The 22,206-nt window shown below is 36.7% G+C and overlaps 1 protein-coding gene across 4 annotated transcripts in view; it reads left to right on the top strand.

The window, feature by feature from the left end:
• atp2b4 (ATPase plasma membrane Ca2+ transporting 4) overlaps nt 1–21,620 on the top strand; it is a 270,016-nt gene extending 248,396 nt beyond the window's left edge. For 2 of the 4 annotated variants that reach the window (XM_039749119.1, XM_039749117.1), the window contains 2 exons: nt 6,940–7,177; nt 13,511–13,599. In XM_039749119.1, coding sequence (XP_039605053.1) covers nt 6,940–7,177; nt 13,511–13,515 — 243 coding nt within the window. In that variant the 3' untranslated portion in view covers nt 13,516–13,599. Of the gene's footprint in view, nt 1–6,939; nt 7,178–13,510 lie in introns of all 4 variants that reach the window. The other 2 variants (XM_039749116.1, XM_039749115.1) reach the window with 1 other exon arrangement.
• The last annotated feature ends 586 nt before the right edge of the window (nt 21,621–22,206 follow it).

Here is a 22,206-nt window from a genome sequence, read left to right as displayed (position 1 = left end):
CCACTTTCTGAAAGATCCTATGACTTAACAAGTGTGTACCCTAACTGTAGAGAATGGAGGATGGCCAGCATCAAAATATACAAATGCTTCAATGTTATAATCTTGCCTTGGTTGGGGTACTTTATAATTTATGGTTTTCAACATAGTCATGAAAGCTGTGTTGTAATAAACACTTTATTATATTGATACTTTATTACTGGTGTTTCACTTGTTTTCTACTTACCTGGCTATCATCTACTGTGTTTTAGGTTGTCTGTGCAGCAAGATAAATAAGGTTAAAGAGGACTGTAACGTGTGTGCTTGTGCTGCTGGTGTATGAACATTAAATGTACATTTATTAGCAGCCTTCTTGTGTATTAAAGGTACACACTACGTTTAAGTAAACATCTGAACAAATGCTTATAAAATACTTATTTTTACTTCATGTGGGCCTTATTTTCCCAAACATCATCCTTTTAATGACAATGTGTCAAGAGTAAATAGTGCAGATCCATCATCTTTAATAAGGGAATTGTTTAGTCAATGTGTTAGTGGAAATGAGACGGGGGTGGGCAAAACTAGGTTTACAGTTGTGAGTATGCAGAACGCAGAGTTTATTGTTGTATTACTATTTATTTACTAATTATTGTATTTATTTGTCTTCAAAGAACTCTGTGCCAATGTGTGCAAGAATGTGTAAATAATGAAGGCCCACAATTTGAGCACTTACAAGATTGTACTTGAGTGCAAAGTGCCATTGTGACATTCTTTTAAGTTAATAAAGCTATTGTAATTATCATAACCTGCATCTTTTTCCATATGAACAATTGTAAACCAACTTTCGTCCATCCCTGTATATATACAGTATTATATATATATATAGTGTAGCAGATAGAGGCGTGGTCCACCTCTAACACCCTCAGGTACCACTCTGAACACCAGGTGAAAGTATAATAACTATTCTTTTTATTATTATACCGTGCACAAAGCACCCTCCACTCTACACTCATAAATTACAAATAACAACAACACAGCAACACTATTCTCTTTCCTCCTCGCCCAGACACTTCGCCCTCCTACCTCCCAGCTCAGCTCAGTGTCTGGACTGAGGCATCGTCCTTTTTTAGCCCCTGACCCGGAGGTGTTCCTGTCCCAACAGTCCACAGTTCCTTTTCCCTTCCAGGTCAGGGCAAACAGTCCTTTTTTCAACCCGGGAGCACGTTGTTCCTTCCTGTCACATGACCGTGACGTACTCCCGGGTCATACGGCACAAAAGAGCCCATAAGCCCCCCCACAGCGACTCCTGGTGGCCCCCAAGGTATCCATCAGGACTGTGTATAAATACTACAAAGTCCATGAGGCCCTGCTGGACCTCGGGGCACTATCCTGCTGTCGGGAGAGCTCCTCCTGGCGGCCTGGGGATGAGGACTGACATGAAAAGCCGGCAGTCCTCCACAATATATAGTGACAAAGGCTCTTTAGGGGCATCGACCCGACACAGACTGACAACGGAGGCACTTAAAAATGAACAAAAATGTATTTTTTTCAGCCCTAACACAGTCCCAAAACACACTGAAGCACAAAGCAAAACACCACCACAAAATAGTGTTCTTTCTCCTCCACTCCTCCAAGGCAGCTTCGTCCTCCTCCTGACTCTGGCACCCAGATTGGTGACTGTTGGCTCCTTCCACCCAGAAGTGCTGCAGGTGCTCGTTGACCTACTTCTGGCTGCACCTCCGGCTGCATTCCCACCCAGATGGGCTCGTTAGGCTGTGCAGCTCCCTCCTGGCAGTGGCCACGGAGCCCAACAGGAATGAGCTCCAGTGTTCCAAAATATTGGCCCAATGCAAACGAGGGGGGCTGCCACCAAGTGTTCCGGGGGACGTAGTGTGCATCCCATGGCTGCTCCCCCAGATTCAGTGTCAAAGAGGTGTCCCGACCAGGCATGGGTCCCGGCCATCTGCCACAAATATATATATGTAATCGTAAAATAAGCATTTCGGTCATGAAGTAAATACACACTGAGCCACAAAAATAATGCATAATCAACACAAAGAAATTTAAAAAATGTAATGGCAGTGCTTAAACTTAAACAATGAACAGAAACCTGAATTTTTAACAAAATACTGCTTGAGCATGTACAACTTAAATTTGAATGCCTTCCTAAAAGGGAAGTTCAGAAGGTAATAGGAAAACAAGGCCAATGTATTATAAGCTTCTACATAAACAACCACAAAAACCTTGTGTTACTTATCAAATTGGCATAGTTTATAAAACACAGCCATTTCAAAGTAAAACTAAACAATATAAACAACCGTAGGTTTTGAATACACTGCTGAAGACTGATTAAATTGAAAGTATAAGCATCTTCTAAATGGGCATACACTAAAATGGGCATTACATGGTATGACATTGATTTGGTCTTCTTACAGAAATGTGAAATTATAAAAAAGAGCCCAATTTTTATCTTTGCAACTTTACTCTAGTGTTGCACTAGGACTGCCATAATCATTCCCCAAAGGCTCCCCCCTTGCCTCCCTCTCCCCAACATCTATGTCGATATGTATAAATCAAGAAAATTAACACCAGCATGCAGTGATGACTTGATTGCCTGCCCTGGATGTGGCAATATTTTTTAAAGTATTAAACTGGCCACATTAAGCTCAAAAATGAATATCAAAAATTAAGTATATTAATAATATTAATTAATATTAATTATATATATATATCAATAAAATGTTTGTGTGTGCATAGTACTTAGGGCTTTTCTTTAGAAATGGGTAACATAGTTATCATGATAATACATATTGGAAGAATGATATTTGTATAATATAATATAACATAGTAATGAACTGGAGTGATAGTTTTTAACTCTCTGCTAAATAACTGGGTTAAAGCTAGTCAAATATGTAAACTAATAAAGAGCAATGCACAACAAAAGATTAGAAAGCATAATGATTAGACTCAAACTGTGATAGTGTTTACTTGCAGTAGGACACACTACCATCTACAAGCACCATAGTCCGTCATTGAAAGATAAGTTCAGTATGTTTCAAGTTGAAGTTATTTCTTCACAATCATGGTATATATTAATTTGCTACATAAAAATGTGTTCTGAATCGAAAGGCTTTTTTTTTTTATTTAAAAACTTTCTTGTTTGTTCTTGCAGCTTACAATGGTGCTAATGAATACACAGGTCCATAGGTGAATGAAAAAAAGCAACTTAAAACTTACTGAATATGTCCATTTTACAAGCTAAAAATGTTATGGAGTATCTTGAGATTGCACATATATTGCAAAAATAGCATATCAATGAAATTTTAAGAAGATAAAAAAGCACAAAGCAATGATGAATTGTGGTGAGGCATAGATCAGGGCAGGGATATACAACCATATCTTTTGAGTGCTCCCAGGATCACTCAATAATTGTGAAATGAGGTTTGAAATGACCAAGACTTTTCCATCTAGCCAAAACTGAGTAACTGGGAAAGAAGGGCCTTGGTCAAGGCAGAACCCAATTGTCACTCTGATAGAGCTTCAGAAGTCATCCGCCAAGATGGGAGAACATGTCGAAAGGACAACCATCTCAGCAGCTCTCATCCATCAGGTGTTTATGGTAGAGTGGTTAACTCCTACTTAAAGTTTACCAGACAGCATTTACTGAACTCTGAGAGCATGAAGAAAAAGATTTCCTGATCTGGCAAAAATTGACGTGTGGGCAAAACACCAAGCATTATGTTTGGCAAAGAGCAGACACTGTTCATCACCAGTTAATACTATCCCCATGGTGAAACATGGTGGTGGCAGCATCATGCTATGGGGTTGCACTTCAGTGGTAGGAATAGGGAGACTGGGCAAAATTTAGAGAAGGATGAATGCAGCCAAATACAGAGAGATCCTTGAAAACAGTTTCTCCATAGTGCAGTCCAGTTTAATTGAGTGTGAGAGGATCTGCCAGGAAGAATGGGAATAGCTGCCTAAATTCAGGCACGTAAAGCTTTTAGAGACTTACCCAAGAAGAGTCGAAGCTCTAATTGTTGCCAAAGGGGCTTCTACAAAGTACTAAATTATGGTTCTGAATGTTTATATGAATGAGAAATTTCAATTTTAGATATTTCAATACAACCTTTCTAAAAACATATTTTCATTTTGTTATTACGGATTATTGAGTGTAGATTGATGGGTAAAAATGGAACATTTATCTATTTAAAATTAAATCTACAGCATAATAGTGTACAGGAAGTGAAGGGGTCTGAATACTTTTTGAATCCACTGTATGTAGCTCTTTTTAACTGCATTAACTTTACACAGAATTACCAGATAATTTGTTGTTGATGTTTATTGATATGAAACCCAAGTATACCTTTGATAGAACAAACTGTAATAGAGTTCACTTATTATATAACTATGCAATTAATACATTTTATTAATTAAAAAGGCACAATGCATTTATTTTTCTTGTAGTTAGATATTTGCTACAATTAAACCCCATGAACAGCATATATTTAGTAGGTATTGTAAGTATAACTGAATTACATGCTAACTAGACAGACATTTTAGCAGTAATATACAATATGGTACTTCTGCTATTTTTATTAAACTGTTTCTAATGTGTTTTATTTATTTTAAACTTATTGTGGGCTCATATATAAATTTGAATGTAATCTGTTACCAAATTATCAAAGTAAAGTGACAAATTTGACAAAAGATGTGCTGAGCTAATCCTAACTCTACTGTTTTCTTGTGAGCTCTGTGATATAGGGCTACGTGATCTGCCAGTACAGACCAGTGACATAGCGTGATTACAGAAATGTCATTCTAATTTCAAATGGGGCCCCACTGCATTAAGGGATGAACCTTGAGGATGCCCTCCTGTGGTATTCAGAACCCTGATGAAAGAATTCCTGTTACTCTTCTGCTGGCATGGCTAAACCTTTTACCAGTAATACTTGTAACCGTCATGTTTTTAGATTTTTTTTTTTAAGCCTAGAAAGCAAAATTCAGCTTACCCTAAAGTGCATTTTTTTCAGGAAGCTGTATGTGTCTGTTTACACCCTATAATATATGTTTAAGGTTGACACAAGTTGCAAATGCCTTTTAGCATAACTAGTTTAAAAAAGAATATTTGCACCAGAAAAAAGTGCATGGTTAATATATGATACTGTTATTTTTTTTAATATTATTGTGAAATAAAGCTTCTAAAGGACTAGGTTTTAATTAAGTTTTAATTTCAATTTGTTTTCCCCTTCTTAGGCAAAAATACTTGTCAAAATGCATTTTTGTGTCCTTCAATAGATAAATTTTATTCACTTGGTGCTCTGCAATGAATTTTCTCAAAGGAGTTCTCACATTGTTTTTTTTTTTTTTTTTAACATTGCATTTGTTCCCTGTAACCACATTTTGGTGTTCCACAGTCAACTGGGATTTTATTTCGCATTGACTTTGTTTTTCTCTGACAGCATACATTAGTGTAAACTTCATTTACAGGTTTTTAATTTTCTTTCTAAATATGTATTTCTTTTTGCATTTGTTACCAATTTTTATGACCTTTTGTCCGCTCACGTTTTCACCAGCAAAACTGAATCACTCATGATTACTAAACTTAGTTCATGTTAACATTTCATGTGTATGTTAAGCAATGGTATAACTGCAGAGGTAACTGCTCTTTGCATATTAAATTCTTTATTTTAGTTCTTACCTATTTTCTTAACATCAAAACCATTCTGTGCCTTTTTTCACTGCAAAAAATTCACCATCCATGAGAAAAATTCAGTTTTGTTTTTACTTAAGTTCTGTTTTAAACTTTTTTATTTAATCCAATCCTTTACCTAGCATGAGAGCCCAGTATTTATAAGAGAATGTTAAGCTATAATCCAAAAGGGTCCCTCAATGACAATCTTTTGTTATTTTTTCCTTGATTATTTTAAAAATGGAAGCGTTCTCTCTCTTTTATTCTAGTCAAACCCTTTTGGCACCAGAAGGAACCGTTCATAGTTTTATGTAAATTCACACATTACCTAGTATGAAATATTCTTCCGTTTGTTAAAGATCTTCTCCTGCAAGCCTTTAGATTGTTCCTAAGCTGTATTTTCTTTTCCCATTTGACCAGAGTACACATTTTTTTTTTACTTAGGTTAGATTGTTTTCATATTAGATTATCCTAATGCTCATTGATTTGTTCATTTGGCATTAAAATTATGTTGTTGGGTTTTTTTTTTTTGGTTATCATTTGGCATGGGAGTTGATATTTCATTTTTATATCTTAACCTACTTTCCCTATTAGATTGATTCCCTTTCATTATTTCTGCCAAATCCCACATTTGTTATGATCATTACCTTTTTTATTACTTGGTCTTAAAACCCTGATGACTTCTTACTTAAAACTATCTTTCTAACCATGAAAGTCAATGTCTTCTTTTTATTTAAGCCAGCTTCCCCCTGAACTGTTAGCCATTCTTATCCATTTATTTATGTCAGCCATTCATTTGTTATTAGAATGATACCCTTGTGTTTTTATGTAAGCCAATTCTCCATTTGGCACAACCTGCTCTGTTTTTGTTTATTTTGTGTAAGTAAGTTATTTTGTTGGCATACACACCATTCATTACACTTTACCCTCTTACGATGAGAATGACAAGATGTTTATGTTCCAGAACATTCCTCCAAGAGTTGTGTATGTAAGAAAATGTTATCATTACTGCTATTTTATACTGTAAGCCTCATATGACCAAATCATACCAAAGCATTTAACCAAATCTTGTTAATCAGCCTATAATTACATGTGTAACTGTATATGCTGATTGTGGCTTTCCTGTGCAAATTTTCCACCTCTGTATCCTTTTGCCCTCCTCTTTGTTGCTAACACATGGGCCTAATGGTAACCTTTCTTATTTATTCTCTCACTCTCTGATTCTCTGCCTCTATAGCAGCTCTTCTCTCTCTATTCTTTGGTTCTTGCAGATGGACGTGGTATATACATTCCAGACGGGTGCAACAGCAGTTCCGGGGGCTCTGCGCAGGCAGCCCTCAGTGGTCAGCCAGCACCACGATGTAAAAACTGTTTCTAGCCCAACCCATGTAGCGATTTCCTCTTCCTCCTTGTCTGCCAATTCTACTGCTGCCACCGCTAGCGCTGCTGCTGGCTCTGCTGCCACACCACCTGCTGCCACCGCCGTTGCTTCCTCGTCGACTGCAGGCAGTGAGTGTGCGGTCTCTCTACCAACCAAAACTGCATGACCTAATCAGCATAACAGTGATAATACTGAGGATAATAACCACTTTTCTCTTACTTAGCAAGGCTGCCTGCATCTTGATTTATATGTCACTCTTTCTTCTCTCTCATGTTCTCTCATGCTCTGCCATGCCATGCTGCTTTTTGTTTTGTGGGATTGTTCCTTTTTTCTATACCAACAAGAGTGCATGAAGCCGGGGTGATGGTGGCCTCTAAAACTCTTCATGGTTCAATACTTGCTTGTATTTTGAATCTTAGGCCAGTTTTCACACTTCAGCTCCTCCACTTTCCATCTTTCGCTGCACTTGCACTGCCATATTACCTGACTTTTTCTCTGCTAACTAAGTTTTGTCATGTTTGCTTAACCTAATACCAGACAGTCAAATTACTCATAGGCACAGAAGAATGGGATCCTAGCCACTGATTTGGGTATCCAAAGGGCACAGAGAGAAATATGAAGTGGTCAAATCACGATATCATTGTACTAAAATTGAGCTGCTCTTTAAATGTATCACAGTTAATGTCCACTGCAGTCTGAACATTTGTCTGGAGCTGATGTTTTAAATGCTCAGTGTTCTTGTTTTTTGTATTTCTGGATAATTAAGTTGACATTCATATATTTAGATTTAGCTGTAAGGGACAATTCTCACAATGTACTGCTAAAGCAATTTGTTTCCTCATCAATAGAGTTCAGCTAAACTGTATCTTAAACATTCTTAATTATTTGTTGTAAATGAAATAAAAGACTTTTTTTAAATACCTTATATGTTTAGGGCCATATAATAATATATTTCATCTTTCTCCACTGTCTTCAATAACAACGAGCATCTCTGCACTCTTAAAAATAAAGTTGCCATAGTAGTTCTTGAGACCGATGGGGGACCTATTTTTGAAGATTCCAGAAAGAACCTTTATTTATTTTGATCTGTAACAGTTTCCATAAATAACCACGAATAGATGATAAAACACTTTTAAAATGCCAATGAGTTTGATTTTTAAAAGAACTCTTGCTACATGCAGTAATAGAGGCAAAGTTCAGATATCTTTGATCTGTAAGTACCCTGGTAGGTAGCCTACTATACTTTAAACAACTTTCATATGCAAATAACCCATCCCAGAAATAAAAGGGTCTTTGTTAAGTAATTGTTCTTGTACGAGGAACCACATAGATCTGTAAAGTGCCATTTTCTAATTCATTATTCTTGGTGTATGCAGTGGATGGAGTGAAGCAGAAACCAAGACCAGGATCAAAGAATAGAAGTATAGCTGAATATTGTCAAACATTACTCCAGTATTCTTTCTTCTGAGCCTGAGAAATTCTCCACCAAAATCAAAAATGAGAACATTATCTGTAGTACCACATAAGAATTGTAATCAGCCCCCTATACTGTAACTCAGCGTTTCTCAACCTTTAAGTATTTGCAGCCTGAGTTTTCATAACAGTTTTAATCGTGACCCCCCCTAGCATTTTTTTGAAATGTAGATGCATATTTTATTATACCTACTTAACTTTTATCAACATTTATCTAACTCTATATTTATTGTTCTAGTATCAGAATGTAGTTTGTTAATTTGTTTTGGTTTCAACAGATGTTTTTTTCATATTTTTGATTCTTGTTTTCTTTTTTTCACATCTTCGCGCCCCCCTAGGGGGCCCCACCTCACAGGTTGAGAACCACTGCTGTAACTGGCAGTCACAGACCTCCACAGATTTAGAATGATATCATAGTCACACTAGTTCATCACACCAAATGAGAACTCTTCAACAAACTCGTACTGTCAAGAGTTTTCTTCTCAATTAATTTTCTCCTATTATTTCATACCTTAGCACATGCCAGCTTATTGATGTCTTGACCCTGTAGAGGGTGGATATTTTGCCCATGTTCATCATGTCTTCTTTCAGGGAATTTATTTTCCTGCTGCAGAGTTGAGGTGTGTATGTGAGCATGTCTCAAGTTGGAGAGGTCAACTAACCCTCCTTGGTTCTTACCTTGTTTCCTGTTGGGAAAAATTCTGACTTTTCATGCAACTGTAGAGCAAAAAGCTGGATCATAAAATGGATCTATGATTGGACTGAAGATATGCCAACATTAATATAAAAATTTGCAGTTATTTTCTGAATGAGACTATGCAGTTAATTATCAGCTTGCAGGAAAAATATAAGCAGATACTGTAGGACTTTAATTTCACACACCACAACATACAGAATTGCCAGGGACAGAGGGTGTTAAGCACACCTAATTATAGACTGTTGCTGAAGAATGATTTAATGAATCAACCTTAGTTTGCAAATCTCACACAGATTGCTATCTATTCCACACCAGTACCTTCACTGATTTTCCTTCCACATCTCAAATGATCTGTATGTTGGGTTAATTGATGATTTAGATTTTTTGATTTTGTCCTAGTGAGTGAGTGTACATGTTTCCTTGGGTAAGCCCTACAATGGACTGTTATCCAACCCAGGTGTCCCTGCCTTTCTTTAAGGCCAAAGATGTCAGGACAGACTCTGGCCCTTCTGCACCATTTTGTTGAATTAAGAAGGTCTGGTGTTGGGATGCCTTTAACAGAAACATACGCAGATTCCTCAGAGTAGACTCCATCATGGTGTGCATATTTTGTTTCACCTTAACTTTACGACATAAAGAGATAAAATTACAGACAAGCGTATATTTATTAACTGCCCTGATTCTTTTCCTTTGTTTTTTTTAATTGATAAAGAGCTTTAAAACTCAGCTGCAGCAAAAACAAAAAACAGCAAATGCTTTGGCATTCCTTTATTCCAGCTATGAGACAATATTTGAAATTAATGGCATACCTATCCACCACTTGTAAATTCCTAAGTATAGCAATCTGAAGACCAAATCAAACAGAATATATTAAATTAATATAAAGTAAACAATTACACTTTGTTGCAAGGTTGACTATAACATTCTCTGTCTGGTATTTGGTTTTCCAAGGGTGGCAACAGCTCTGTGAAGAAAGCTGCATGTGATGTGAATTATATCTGCAGGTGCCTGCTCACGTTCCTTTTTTGAAATCAGCACTGACCTTTCTCATTGCACTTACTTCTTACTCTGTCTGTGAACAGCTCACGCATCGGAGCCTCCTTTTACTATACCTGTGATGCTCCTCATAATTGGAAAGACAGTTCCTCCCAAACTTTTCTGTCTCTATCTTCCTATCTCCCATTAAGTTTGTATTTCTCCTGAACTGTGTCTTTGTGTTTTGTAGTTAGGCAGGATATGGTCATAATAAACATGTGATTAAGCATTGTCTGAATGACATTCAACCTCCATCTTCCCAGTGTATATATGTCGAACATGTTCAAGAAGCTGTACAGATGAGTGCAGTTGAGGATCTTCAGTAATTATGTTGAGGGGGTGCTTTCTTTGTAAAAATGATCAGTATTGACTCCTGGATCTGTTAGAGTTGTGATGCAAGCAGTACAAATGGGGTAATCATTGTGTATTCCATTCCATAATGACATCAGAGACTGAGAGTGGTAATTCAATAGTGGGAAGACAGAAACAATTGATGTAAGCTAATTCACCTGAAAATTTAAATTTTGCCTCTGCACATTCAAAAGAAGCTAGTTAACACTCATATATTCACAATCCAGGAGTTCTAAGTCTTATGCAGTACATAAAAGCAAACTTGCCACAGACAACTTCTGGCATGCTTAGGACATGTTCAAGTATCTGTGTTTTGTTTCTCCTGGTTGAAAGTCTATTCACAGGACATTGTATTCAAATGCCCGTTAGGAAAAGAGATGTAAGTTTGGGAACTAGAAGTGCAGCATAATATCTATCTATCTATCTATCTATCTATCTATCTATCTATCTATCTATCTATCTATCTATCTATCTATCTATCTATCTATCTATCTGTCTGTCTGTCTGTCTGTCTGTCTGTCTGTCTGTCTGTCTGTCTGTCATCTTGGCCAGATGAGTTTCAAGGAGCACAGAGACTACAGAGCAGTGCTATACTTAATTGTGCCTATTTTATGCAACACATTTTCACAGTCGCTTTATTCTATTCTTATGAGCTGAAATGATAAAAATTTAACATTAACAATTCAAAAAGCTAATAAGACCATCATAAACAAAATAAACACAGAAAAGTGGCTAAAAGTAATAGAACACAAAGCACTCATTAAGGAAACTACTGTTTATGTAAATGTGGCTGACACATGGAAGCGACACTTTCTTGCTACAAGTATGTTCCAACTCTTCAAATTGAAATGTGTACATTGTAACCATCGTGCAAATCATGTCTTGGTTAAACTGTTATATCGTCACACAAGGTAGTAAAAAGGCAGAAGTTATTATCTTCATCTTTAATTGTGAGGTAATAGAATGAGGCATGCTTTTTCATGGCCTGTTCACCTAGTTTCAACTAAAAATTAGTTTTGACACCGCCGTCTGCTACTTGAATTTTTATCTTTATTGAGTGCCAGTGGATAAAGTTAATTTTGTTGCTGTCTGCTGCAGTACCAACCAGCGTTTTGTGTCCTTGATGTTGTGTTGAAGGTTACTGAAACTAAATATGAAATTCCCTTCAACATGATTTGTTCCCATTGCACATGTGAAACCTACGCTCACCTTCTAATGCTGAAAATAAGTTTGTTACTACCTGTACCATCATGACCAGCACATGCCTGAATTTATGTATTTAGACAGTAATTGTAACTGTTTTTGCTTGCTTTTGATACATGTAAAATACAAGCACCTGTTTGAGGGTGTTTTGGGGGCATAAAAAAACTTTAATCAAAATCACCAAAAAGAACAATTTGCACCAAAGTAATTTCTTCCATATCTACTATGTGTCCAAGAATGCAAGTATTCATCACTTACCTGTAATATAATCAATTAGTAAGTAACACCTCTTTTAAATGTCTTGCTTGTAATGGAATGTAATAGCTGGAACCAGGCTATCGGCCTTGCTCTGCATCCTGGTCCCTGCTTCATGGTCTCTACTGCTAAGTGGAAAAGCAGCATGTAATTCATACCCAAAACAAACATTAACATTTCTGTCTTTGGCTTTAAAATTAGATAATTTCTCAGTCTTACTGGCTGCATGGCAGAAGGTTGAGACTCCTTTATGTGTACTTCATGGTCCTATTGGTGATAGGACTGCTGCCTTAAGAACACAAAGCTAGCTTAATATGTCTCCTCCTTAATTAGCCCATGCACACTTTCCCGGATTTAGTGAAGTGTCTGTTCACTCAGGTTTCACACAACAGTTGCTCAACTCATCCTGGCTTATATCTCTTTCTGTGTCTTTCTTGGTATTCAACATATGGCTACTAGATTCTACTATGTAGTGTCTTTGTGTTCTAAATTCTACATTCAACCCTAATTCTAACATCCTTGTTCTTTTTACATCTATCTATCTATCTATCTATCTATCTATCTATCTATCTATCTATCTATCTATCTATCTATCTATCTATCTATCTATCTATCTCTAACATGTTTCTCAGTTTTTGTCTTTATCTGCCTGTCCTAGTGTCTGTTTTCATTAATTGTCATTGTGTACAGTTTTTATAATTCAAGGAATTCTAGAATTGCTATTATTACAGTTTTCTACTGGGAAAGCTCTTCAGGCATGCAGACTTTTTCCTGGAATTGATCCATCAGTGAAAAACCATACAGATGAAAGCCTTTAGAAACTGCCTTTCAAGCTTTGTTTCCACTTCATGTCATGCATGGCCTGCATTGTGTGATGTTATATTTGTGTCATGGGATGGGATGTTATCTGAATACAGCTGTCTTATTTTACAATGGATGTTTTTGTTGTTGTGTTTTTCAATGCCTATGACTGTTCTTATTTATGTATCTGTTTTGCTTTTTTTTTTTTCTTGTTTTGGTTTATTTCTGTAATGACCCAAGATTTCCATTTTTCATTTGATCTGCCTAATTTGTTTAGGTTGTGGAGATTGTTTGCTGTTTTTCTTCCAGCATTGTAACAGACACGCAAGCAAAAAAAAAGACATTGGTGTATACATAATATATATTTATACATACTGTATATATATATATATATACTGTATATATAAATAATAAAGGAGATTAAATTAAAAAAATAAATCAGAATCTCAAAGCTAACATCTCTCACACCAGTCATTTTATTGATTTATTCTTCCAGATCTATCCATAACATCCTACTGTCTGCTTCACCATGCCAGCCAAAGATAGAGTGAAAAAGTATTTAATACAAAGTCCATGCCACCTATCTAACTTTGTTTTTTTTTTTCTTTTTTGTTTTTCCTCTGCTCTAAAATCATCTCCTATTCAGATTAAAGTTGTGAATGCATTCCGTAGCTCCCTCTATGAAGGCCTGGAGAAGCCAGAATCGAGAAGCTCCATACATAACTTCATGTCCCATCCTGAATTTGGTCCCCCAGCAGAAGATGAACCACGAATCCCCGCTATTCAGGAAAGCCACATTGAGCTTGAGGGTCTCTCACATCCTCCTAAAGGAAAAGGGGTTTCAGGGAAACCTTCCCCCAACCGCAACAACAATGCACTGGACATAGTCGCTGCCCCAGCTGGGGCCTCCCCTTCACCTGGGAGCCCACTTCACAGCCTGGAGACCTCTGTCTGATGACCCTTGGACATTGACCCACAAAAATAATTGAGTGTTGACATGAACCTGCTGAAGCCCAGGGTGCACCGGTGGAGGCGTGTGCCTACCGGTGTGCAAGGCTGGGTGTGTTCTACACACTCTGTGTACCTTGCATGCAAGCAAAAAAAAAACAAAAAAAACAAAAAAAAAACAAAAAAAGAAAAAAGGGCATCCGTTGGAAAAGGAGAGCTTAGAGTTGCTCTGACTTCAATTACTGTCTATTTATCTGTCTGTCTGTCTGTCTCACTGTCTAGACTGTTTACCATGGTATGAACACTTGGGGCATTTGATTTTTTTTTAATGAGTTCAATGACCAAGACGTTCAAAGAACACAAGAAAGAAAATGCCCATCTACAACACAAAGAGTATGCTGGTAAATCACTACGTGGTGCGTGAACATTGTGAACATTAACGCAAAGTAAGAAAAAAATGTGTTTGCCAAGTGAGTGAAGAGCTGTGCACTTTTTGAATGCCTGCATTGTTTGATTTCAAACACTCACTTCTGAGAAAGGTAGGTTTTTCATAACTGGTTTGCTCCAAGAAACTGGACAATCTTGCTGTTTTTTTCTTGTTTTGTTTTCTCTCCTTTTCTCATTCTTTTTTTTTTACAGATTTTAAATTGCTTGCTCACTTTTTTATTATATTTAATGTTTCTGACAACTTAAAAAAAAAGTGTGGGCAAAAGACAGTGAGAACATTAATGGAGCTTTACAGACTCTCCACATAGGCCTAGGTTATGTGTTGGGTGTAAACAAGAAAACAAACCCAATATGTCCCACTGTGTATAAGTTGTGGTCACCGCCCGATGGTCTGAGGACAACATTGAAGAAGCGATACAACTATTATCCTTCACCAATCAAATCTTTTTGGGGGGTGGGCCTTGGGGAGGGTGCTGCTTGGTATGGTCTCTTTTCCAGTGTCTGCAGTGATTAAAAACAAAACGAAGTCTTGAGATTTTGATTTTCTTCAGACAGCATCTGTTCATTGTCAACTATCAACTTTTGTTTAGTGTTATTTTCCTTCTTGTTTTTTTAATAGTTTAGATTGGACCATTCAGATATGCATTGGGGTGATGGAGGGAATGATTTTTTTTGTTTTGTTATACAAGGGTACAAGAAAAAGAATCTATATTCATCTTGATAAAGTGCACAATATCATAAGCTTATAATTACGTTGTATTTGGATTACATTGGAAGAACATTTCTGTACATAATTTCAAGACATGTTAACTGCTGATGAGAATTGCTCCTTAGCATTTCTAAAGGCTGCAAAATGCTATGTACTCAGAATGTTTCTTTCCTTGCTCCTTTTTCTCTGTCCTGATGGCATTTGTTTCTTGTGAAGTCACATAGCTTGTTCAATTCCACACTTCTTGGAAACTGCTAATTGCAATTGCAATGAGTGAGTTCAGCAGATCCATTTTGCACCATTTTTTTTTCTCTCTTTTTTCTTTTTTGGTTAGTTCAGCACCGAAGTTAAAGATGTGTACATTTTAATAACAGTAAATGGAAAATAAATTAATAAACAAAAATATACACACATGAAAATATGCAACTGTAAGTATCTTCTCAATCCAATTCCTTCTCTAAAACAGATATGTCCTGGTGTGATTAAGACTTACAAATAACATGAAATGTGGGTTTTGGCAGAATGGGCTGTGTGGCTGTTTGCTTTAATGAATAACCCACTAGTGTGTTATTAAATGCTACACATACGACAGCATCCTGTTACATCATTTAGCATCGTGCTGCCCTTTGCTACTTTTGGACTCCAATGAGAAAATGTCCCTAATAGTCAATTATCTGAATGCAGCTTCACACTAAGCCTAAACATAATATATGTGTATGTATTTGTCATTCTTCCTTTAAAGCTAATTTTTATTGTTGCATACCTAAACACATGCGCACACACACACGCACTGGATGTACAAAATACACTCACACTTTTTTAAGTAATCTATTTTGTTCATTTTCCCTTAATTTGATCTAATTAAAACTAACAAAATATTTGTTTCAAGTTATTTTTAGGTTAATATATGAGTACAATGTATGCATATATTATGTACATGTATATACAGTATATTAATATATTTTTATAGCTTAATATAGATATAAAAGTTATATCTAAAGCGCTTTTAAATGGTTGATGACCAATCTACAGGATGTTCACCGCAGACACCAATAGTAGAGGAAAGTGGAACAGCTATCCTTTACATTCGGTATGTTACAGTATGTCACCATTGAAGAATGACAAAAGATGACCGGTTGACTGCAATGCCATCTGCCATGAACAGTTTGTCACATACTGTAGTTTCTAGATTTTAGCCCAGAATTGTCCTACCCAGACACAGATACATATAGTGTTATACAGTATATACAATAAAACTAAAAAGTAACTTGAATCAAATAGCCAATGCTTGTTAGCATTATTTTAACCATGTTCAAAATTATTTCATTATGCACATATTTGTGTGAAATAATTTTTACGATTATTCAAAAACCAAAAAGTTTCCTAAAAGCAAATGTATACGTATGTAATTTACCTACAGTAGTGAAAGTATTTAGCATGTTTGGTTAATTTCTATAAGGTAATACTCAGTATATTAGCTCCTAGATATTTTGTGTTCAATAAGATAATAGTGTACTTTTAAAATAACAGAACAAATATAATGTCCTCGATATCTGAGTGGCTGTTTGGGTGTCCCCTGTGATGAATTAGCAGCCCATCCAGGGTAGGCTCCAGCCTTGCATCCGTTGCTGCTAGGACAGACTTTGCCTCTCTGTGCTCCTGAATTATTTAACGCAGGTCACAATCTGAATTCATAGAAATATAATAAAGCAGTCATTAAATTACATCTGTTTTTTAACCATGCTAGGCAAATACAAACTCGTCCCTATGATGCTCAATAATGAGAAAAAGACTGAATTCATGAATAATGTCTTTTCTCAATTCATTAAATCTGTATGTCTACTTTGTGCAAAAGATTAGGGATGGGTAACGATTTGCTCGTATATTTAACAAAGCCATATTAATAACAAGACCTTGCATTTTGACAGGCTTTGGATTAAGGTCTTCTGAAGAGCTGACACTGTCCTTCAGCCTGTAATGGTGTTTAAGCTAAGACACACTAAGTATTTTTGTTAATATAACCTTTTCACAGCCTTACCGCATGACTCAAAGTCTCGTTTTTCTCTAGCAACCTTTAGAATGGTTTCCTTCAGCACAGAGCTGTCATTCAGAAATCTTCATAGTTTTTTACACGGATTTTTCAATTTCCTTTTATACGTTGGGTCATTGGTTAATATTAGGCAGAAACGGACAACTATTTGTTCTCAGAAAGGAGCTTTTGAAATATATTTTTTTCTATACATATATTTTTTCTATATTGTTTAGATTTGTTTTCTACCTGGGTGATAGAACAACACGCTTAACTAACTGAGAAAGAGTAATGGTGCTTTACAGTAAAAGTAGAATTATGAAAATGTGGAAGAAAAAAGTTTGTCAGGAAATAGACCCCATAGAATACAGTAAATACAAAACCAGGAAAGTTTTTTTTGTTTGAAAGCACCATGGTTCTCGTCTAACTGCCATATACGTATGTCTGGAAGTCTGGCAATGGGGCAAATAGGAAGTGAAGTGATTACCTGCTAAATGACTGCCAGATTGCCTTTTATAGTTCAAACCTGTATTAGAAAACGGGGAGGGGGGGACTTAAAAAAAGAATAAAAACCGAAAGAAATGGTTAGAAATGTCTGAAACATGCGGAAAAAAAACACTGCCATTGTGATGCCAGCTGGATGGGAAAAGTTTCATTGGGAAGTTTTGTTTCTCCTCCAGTTAGGAGCTGTCCAAATTTCAGAAATCCTTTTTCCTGCTTTTTGTTTTCTAATAATTATGCTGACCTGGTGAGTCGTGACTTTAGGCCTTATTCATATTTCATATGCGCCTTTCGTATTGATACTTTTTTCTCTGACATTTACACCCAAAGGTGGCAAATCTTTTTCTTGTACATAAATGGACAGTATATAATTAAGCTAATCAAAAACTGGACCAAACAAGCATAGCATTTTAATATATACTCAGCAAAATGGTATCTTAATTTATTGTCTAGCTTGAAGGATATGGCTGCTAGTCTTGTTTCATCTAATCCCTCCTGGTTGCTGTTTTCCAGGTGTCTGTGTAATCTTAAAATATCTGAAGTTTACATAACCTTTTTTTCTCTTTTTTTAAATGAGTGCCTGTGAAGGCAGTAATTTGTAAACCCCTTGAATGTAGGCCTTAATGCCAAACTGAGACCTGCTCCTGAATGCACTAGAAATGATCAGTGTCGAAAAGCTCTGCCATAAAAAGTCAGTTGACAAAAACTTTGTGGTTTCTTAATAGAGACTTTTTTAACTGGGGGTCGTGGGGGCAGGAATTTTTTTGTAAGCCACGTTTGCTTTACTAAAATTTAGATAAGAGTGAAATAAAAGAATGCATGTTTCAAAATCATTTCTGACAACAGTTTAAATCATTTCATTCAGTGGGGTGGAGATTTATTATTATTGTTGTTACTGTTAATGATTACTTTTCTAATTTTCAATCAGCAAAAAAGGAAGAAAATTAAACCAAAGCCATTGCTTCACTTTCTGGTTGCCCTATGGACTTCTCAAAAATGTAACTGTCATGTAATTACTTTTATTGCACATATGAATAATAACATGTATATTGTAAAGAAAAAAAGGAGAATACAAAAAAAAAACCCTTGTGCAATATGTTTAATATATGCTGTCATTAAAGGTGGCTAAATTTAACTTCAGTCTCTTGGAGGAACTTAGGGTGTCAAACTGACTAACACCCCAAGATATAAACTGTTTCGCTGTATTTACGAATTAGCTGAAGTTAAATTTAATGTTTCTTTGGGTTCATAAACCCTTTTTTTTTTTCTTTAAACTAAAGTGGGGAGATGAAAATCTGGAAATTCAGTAATTAGTATAATATAAGCACTGGTATTATTTTTGTATAAAAATATGACTGAATTATACGTATGTGGTATGCATGACTTATAAACATTTTGGTGGTTCAAAGCAATATGTACTTTTTCTGCGTAGCCAAACTCTTGCATACAGTACTTCATTTATTTGCATTCTGGTGGTTTGTGGGTGGGGGGATAAGAGAAAAAAAACTGTTCAGTATCTGTGTTTAGTGTTCTGCATGTTTAAATATGGAATGAATCAACCAAAATGTTTCAGAATTCCCGACATGCTACACACACGCACGCGCACACACATGCACGCACTCACTCACGAGCACACGCACGTGTTCCAGACACACACACACAGACGCACCTGCACTTGTGTATTCAGTCCCAACGGCTAACGCATGCACTGTCCGGAGGCTGTCAATTCCTAATGATTAAAAAGACATGAAAAACACTCCAATGTCCTTCATGGGGTTTACATACCGAAAGCTTACTGGGTGGCGACACGGTAGCACTTTGCATCTGTAAAGCCAAAATGGGTATAAAACAAGCTGAAAAGGGGAAAGAAGCGACCCTTCCAAAAAATAAAAAACAAGGCGGAATGTATATGCATTCGATTAATTTCTGTCGTTTAGAAGGGGTTCAACATTTTGGCGATAACCTAAGTATGACTACGCTGCAATTCCAATCTCGTGCGCTCTTTAAAAAGCATGTGGGGAAGACAAACACTTGTCCTAAACCTTCATGTTCCAAGGCCGAGATTAGTACCCGAAGGCAGTAAACAGGTTAATACCGACCTTTACCATCATGCCCATCCATCAAGTTCAAAATAAAAATAATTGTCTGCTTCAAGTCAAGGTCACCGGGAGTCTGCGCTTATCCAGGCACAGCATAGGCGCCCGTCCTGAATGGGGATGCCTTTCATTGGCAATGATCCATGCAGCAGCAGTGTCACAACAGTCGTCCTCGGGAATCCCTCACGGTGACTTTGTTAGTTTCATTTACATGGAATAGTTTGTACAAGCGTGGCCGTCACTGGCATACTATTATCTTGTGGACTCTTCTAGCTTTTTAGAATTCCCACCATTTATTTACTGACAACGTTTATGTAAAAAAAAAGTCTATTGCTGCCCTTTTTTGTTTTTACAGGCATGTATTCTTAAAATCGCTTTCATATGAGCTGTTAATCGTTTTCCCTTATAAGGACCGCATCGTAAAAACAAGTTCACTCTAGATAGATAGATACATATGAGAGGTACAATATGATAGATCTATTAAATTGTTAAAAATGTAAAAGCTTGCATTATACACTCTTAAAATATTGGATCCCTAATGTCATTTTACTGCTTGCGTGATTCCTGGCAGACCTTCCGTTTCACAATGGACCATTTTATTCTTTGAAGGGTTCTCTGAATATGTAGGCTTTAAAAAGGTTCCTGATATGTGGACGAAACAGATATTTATAGCAGTCAATCTACTAACAGATCAAGGACACACGAACGTATTATGTGTTCTTGTATGCAGCAAGGGTTCTTTTAAGAATTATGAAGCCATTGATACTTCACAGACCTAGTATCAGACATTTAGGTTTGTTAATGGAATTCACCACTTTTTGCACCCTTAATTTTAAGAGTAGTGAGTTTACTAGCTATCTGTCTAGGCATCACAATACACATCGAGAGTTTCCACAAATGAAGACTTTTTAAATAGTCTTTACGAGAGACTTGCTAAAGCTATTGTCACCTCTAGCAGAGTGTTCTTCTTGGCTGTCACCACCGTGTCATTTACCAAAACCGAAGAAGCAGTCGGTACTGAAACATTACCATCCAGAAGCTGCAGTGTAATCTTCTTAAGGGTTTGAAAAATCTGCGATGCCGTGTTTTTGTGTAATTCATTGGGTGATTTAGCGCAAGTTTCGGCACCCCATACATTATTAACATAAGAAGTAATCCCGATTGCGTGTCCTTGCCTTTCATTTATAGGCCATTCCTTAGTTCAGCGATTGTCTTTTCCAGCTTCTCTTTATATGAATAGCTTGAAGTTCAATTTACCTTAACGAATTGGATTGCTTGCCAAGTATTCGGCGTTATTGTGTTACTGCTTTTTATTATTATTATTACGCCTAAAGTCACTCATATAGTGTTATGTTTTCTGATTACACGATGAAAAGCCGTCCGATACAAACGACTTAAGCCAGCAATATTCAAAAATAAGGAGACATCAGATTACGAAGAGATGACACCAAAAGTTCCATTCTCAGTGAGAGAGTTTCCCACGCGGTTAATATTTCTGAAATATTCGGATAATCTCTTTGTTTGCTTTGGGCTCCTCCGCAACGCAAGTCGCTATCACCGCGTTTCGAACGCGCTCTGTTTTCCGTACTTTGAGGGGTCGCTTCGCCCGAGTCCCTTTGCAGCTGTAAACCCCCCCCCATCAGCCTTCCTGTCGGTGCTTGCGTGAAGCCTGTACATCTGTAAAAGGTTCACCCCTGTTCTGTAAACACGAAGAGTCACTCCAGTTTGCTTTTAAAACTATGCAACAGATCTACCGGAGACTCTGAACCTTGTCTGTGTGTTTGTCTCTCTCTTGCTCTGTCTATCAGTGGAATGTGGTTGTTTCCTTGTTTCTTTTTAATTTATTTCTAATACAAGTGTGCTCCTTTTCCTATTTGTAATATTTGACGGTGTGGAATGCATTGTTCTCTTTGTCCTGTCGTTTAATCATTCTGAAAAAAAGTAAAGAAATGCCACATTCGATTGGGATGGTAAACAAATTCACGCACACATTATATAAAATAAAGCCATTGGGGTTGGAATTGTCTGATGTTTCACGCCTCCCTTTATTTCATCCTTTTGCATGTGCTGTACACTCATTTAGTTTCCTGTTCTTTATGTTTAGAAGCTACGCTGAATTTTAGAGGGTTTTTTTCGGGAGAACACTGTTCTTCTTATTCTTTGCAATCATTGTGCACCTTTTATTAATAAAGAAGAAATAATTACTCATCATCATCTAGAATTAGTATGGGGATAGGCTCAATTTCTCTTGCCTTTGAGATGTTACCAGGGCCATCTTACCAGCATCGTAGGCCCCCAGGCAAAGCTTTATGCAGAAACGTACATTTGAAACGTTGTGGGCCCCTGGCGCCACTGCCCACTCTGCCTATACATTAAGATGGCCCTTACCTTAAGCCAATAATCTGGAATGCAATCATTTTGTTTTGTGAAATACTTTTTTTAAATTTTAGATCTAGCATAGAGGTCACTACTGCATAAGTAACAATACAATAATACATGAAGCAGAATGAGTAGGACAACATTTGGCAAGAATAAGCAAAATAAAAACAATGCTTTATTGATAGAGAAACTGCAGTGGTTAGTGATGCTGGTTCAAGTCCTGCCCAGCGTGC

The sequence above is a fragment of the Polypterus senegalus genome, chromosome 3 (assembly GCF_016835505.1).
Source record: "Polypterus senegalus isolate Bchr_013 chromosome 3, ASM1683550v1, whole genome shotgun sequence".
NCBI classification, from domain to species: Eukaryota; Metazoa; Chordata; class Cladistia; order Polypteriformes; family Polypteridae; genus Polypterus; species Polypterus senegalus.
Note: the sequence above shows the minus strand (reverse complement) of the source record. Positions and strands in the feature narration are given on the sequence as shown.